The sequence below is a fragment of the Octopus bimaculoides genome, chromosome 28 (genome assembly GCF_001194135.2).
Source record: "Octopus bimaculoides isolate UCB-OBI-ISO-001 chromosome 28, ASM119413v2, whole genome shotgun sequence".
Classification (NCBI taxonomy): domain Eukaryota; kingdom Metazoa; phylum Mollusca; class Cephalopoda; order Octopoda; family Octopodidae; genus Octopus; species Octopus bimaculoides.
In genome coordinates, this window is record NC_069008.1 from 5,026,759 (window position 1) to 5,029,274 (window position 2,516).

The window sequence follows — 2,516 nt, forward strand, 5'->3', positions numbered from 1 at the left end:
TATATATATATATATATATATATATATATATTATGTATACATGTATACATAATATACATATATGTATACATATATATATGTATGTATGTATATATATATATATAGATAGATATACATTCATATATATACAGACACATATATATATGTGCAAACACACATATATATATATATATATGTACATGTATAGTATAATTTGTTTGTGTGTGTGTGTGTGAGAGAGAGAGGGGATAGAGGGAGATGGTTCATGTATGTTTTATTACTTTGCACAAGTGAGGTGTGGAGGCATGTACAGTGATGATGGTAATGTTGGTGGGGTTGATGGCGACAATTGAGGTGATGGTGGCAGCGATGGTGGTGGGGATGTCGGGGAATTGAGGAAATGCAAAAAGCAAAAAAAAAAAACACAAAGAATAAAAATAATAATAATAATAATTTCGGCGAGGGCGTTTATTTAAATTTAAAGTGTTTCGATGAAGGTATTTGATTAACCTTTTCGAAGAATTTCGGTTGTAAAACAACACCAAAAAAAAAAAAAAGTTTTATAAAGAAAACAAAAAAAAAAGCAAAGAACCTTCCCTCAATATCTAAACTTTAATCTATGAAAACACCCCTCACCTCTCTCTCCCTCCCTCTCTCTCTCCACAATCTCTGCACCTCTTCCTTCTCCTCCTCCTTTTGCGTATCTTCAGTTTTTTCTTTTCCTCTGCTTCTTTCAGTTGTTTTTCATGATGATGATGATTGTTGTTGTTGCTGTGGTTGTTGTTTTCGTAGTTGTTCCCCCTTGTTTCCCTTTCTGCCCATTTCTGCTGTGTCATTCATTTTGCTCTGTCTGTTTTGCTTTTCGTTGTATGTGTGTACATGTGTGTGTGTGTACGTGTGTGTGTGTGTACGTGTGCCTGTCTATCTACCTATCTATTTGTTTGTCTATCTATCTATCTATCTATCTATCTGTCTGTCTGTCTGTCTGTTTATCTGTCTGTCTATGTATCTATCTATCTGTCTATTTATCTATCTCTTCATCCATCTATTCATCCATATATATATATATATATTTGTATCTCTCTTTCTCTCTCTCTCTCTCTCTCTCTCTCTCTAATTATACCATCTGTTTCATATATATTATATCATACCCTGATATTGTGAGGGACTAAGATACCAGTTGACAGGCTGCTGGTATTTATAGAGTGTTAAACACTTTCGGTATGTAAATTAGGGACTCCTTCATAGAGTAACTGCTGCATTTGTTGAGTATATAAACAGTTTGACTGTTTCTTTCTCTGGAGACAGTCAGAATGATGTAGAAACCTCTGATGAGAACCCCAATAAGGTTCGAAAATCAATTGAGGTTGTTCAGGTTATGGAGAAATGGCTAAAATTTTAAAATTTGCCTTGTTTATAAATGTTCCTAACACTAGCTTAAATGATAATGAAGTTATTTCACTAAATTCTTTGTTATAACGTAAATCCTCGAGTATAGTCCGCCCTTGAGTATAATACACAGGGGATTTTTAGGGGGCTGTACCTCTGAAAAACCTAAGCCTTGTGTATAATATGCACCCCTTCTCTAACTTGAGTCAAGGAGGTCTATATAACGTCCTTTCTTCTTTACTTTTTTTTTTTTCATTCCTTCATTTTCTTCCTTTGTTTTTCCTTCCTTCTTTCCTTACTTTTCTCCTTCGTTCCTTTATTCCTTCTTCCCATCCTTCCTTCCTTCCTTCATTTCTTTCATGCTTTCTTTCTTGCTTGCTTCCAACTTTTCTTTCTTTCATTCTTCCTTTCTTTCTTTCTTTCTTCCTACCCTTCTTTCTTTCTTTCTACCCTTCTTTCTTTCTTTCATTCTTTCTTTCTTTCTTTCTTTCTTCCTACCCTTCTTTCTTTCTTTCATTCTTTCATTCTTTCTTTCTTTTTCTCTTTCTTTCTTTTTCTCTTTCTTTCTTTCTTTCTTTCATTCTTCTTTTCTTTCTTTCTTCCTACCCTTCTTTCTTTCTTTCATTCTTTCTTTCTTTTTCTCTTTCTTTCATTCTTCCTTTCTTCCTACCCTTCTTTCTTTCTTTCATTATTTCTTTCTTTTTTTTTTTCTTTCTTTCTTCCTCCCCTCCTTTCCTTCCTTTGTCTTCATCATCTACACATTTCCTCCTCATCTCATTTTCTCACACATTTTTTTTTTTTTACCTTTGTCCTTCATTATCACCATCATCATCATCACCATCATCTATTTCTTACCATTTTTGTTTCCGTTTGTTTTTCTTTTCCTTCCAGAATGAAAAACCAGAGATTAAACAGAAGTGGGCTTCAAGGCTATTAGCGAAACTGCGCAAGGACATAACGCAGGAGTGCCGCGAGGATTTTGTTATGAGTATAACTGGGAAGAGGCCACCAGTTTGCGTTTTGAGCAATCCGGATCAGAAGGGCAAAATGCGTAGGATAGATTGTCTACGACAAGCCGACAAGGTGTGGCGACTTGACCTTGTCATGGTAATTCTCTTCAAAGCCATACCCTTGGAAAGTACCGACGG

General features: G+C 34.9%; 1 protein-coding gene across 1 annotated transcript in view; it reads left to right on the top strand.

Annotated features, from left to right (window-relative positions):
- Positions 1–2,514, top strand: part of LOC106880750 (nuclear factor 1) — a gene marked incomplete at its 3' end in the record, with an annotated part of 90,609 nt that extends 88,095 nt beyond the window's left edge. The window contains exon 3 of the mRNA XM_052977742.1: positions 2,260–2,514. Coding sequence (XP_052833702.1) covers positions 2,260–2,514 — 255 coding nt within the window. The remainder of the gene's footprint in view (positions 1–2,259) is intronic.
- Positions 2,515–2,516: the final 2 nt, after the last annotated feature.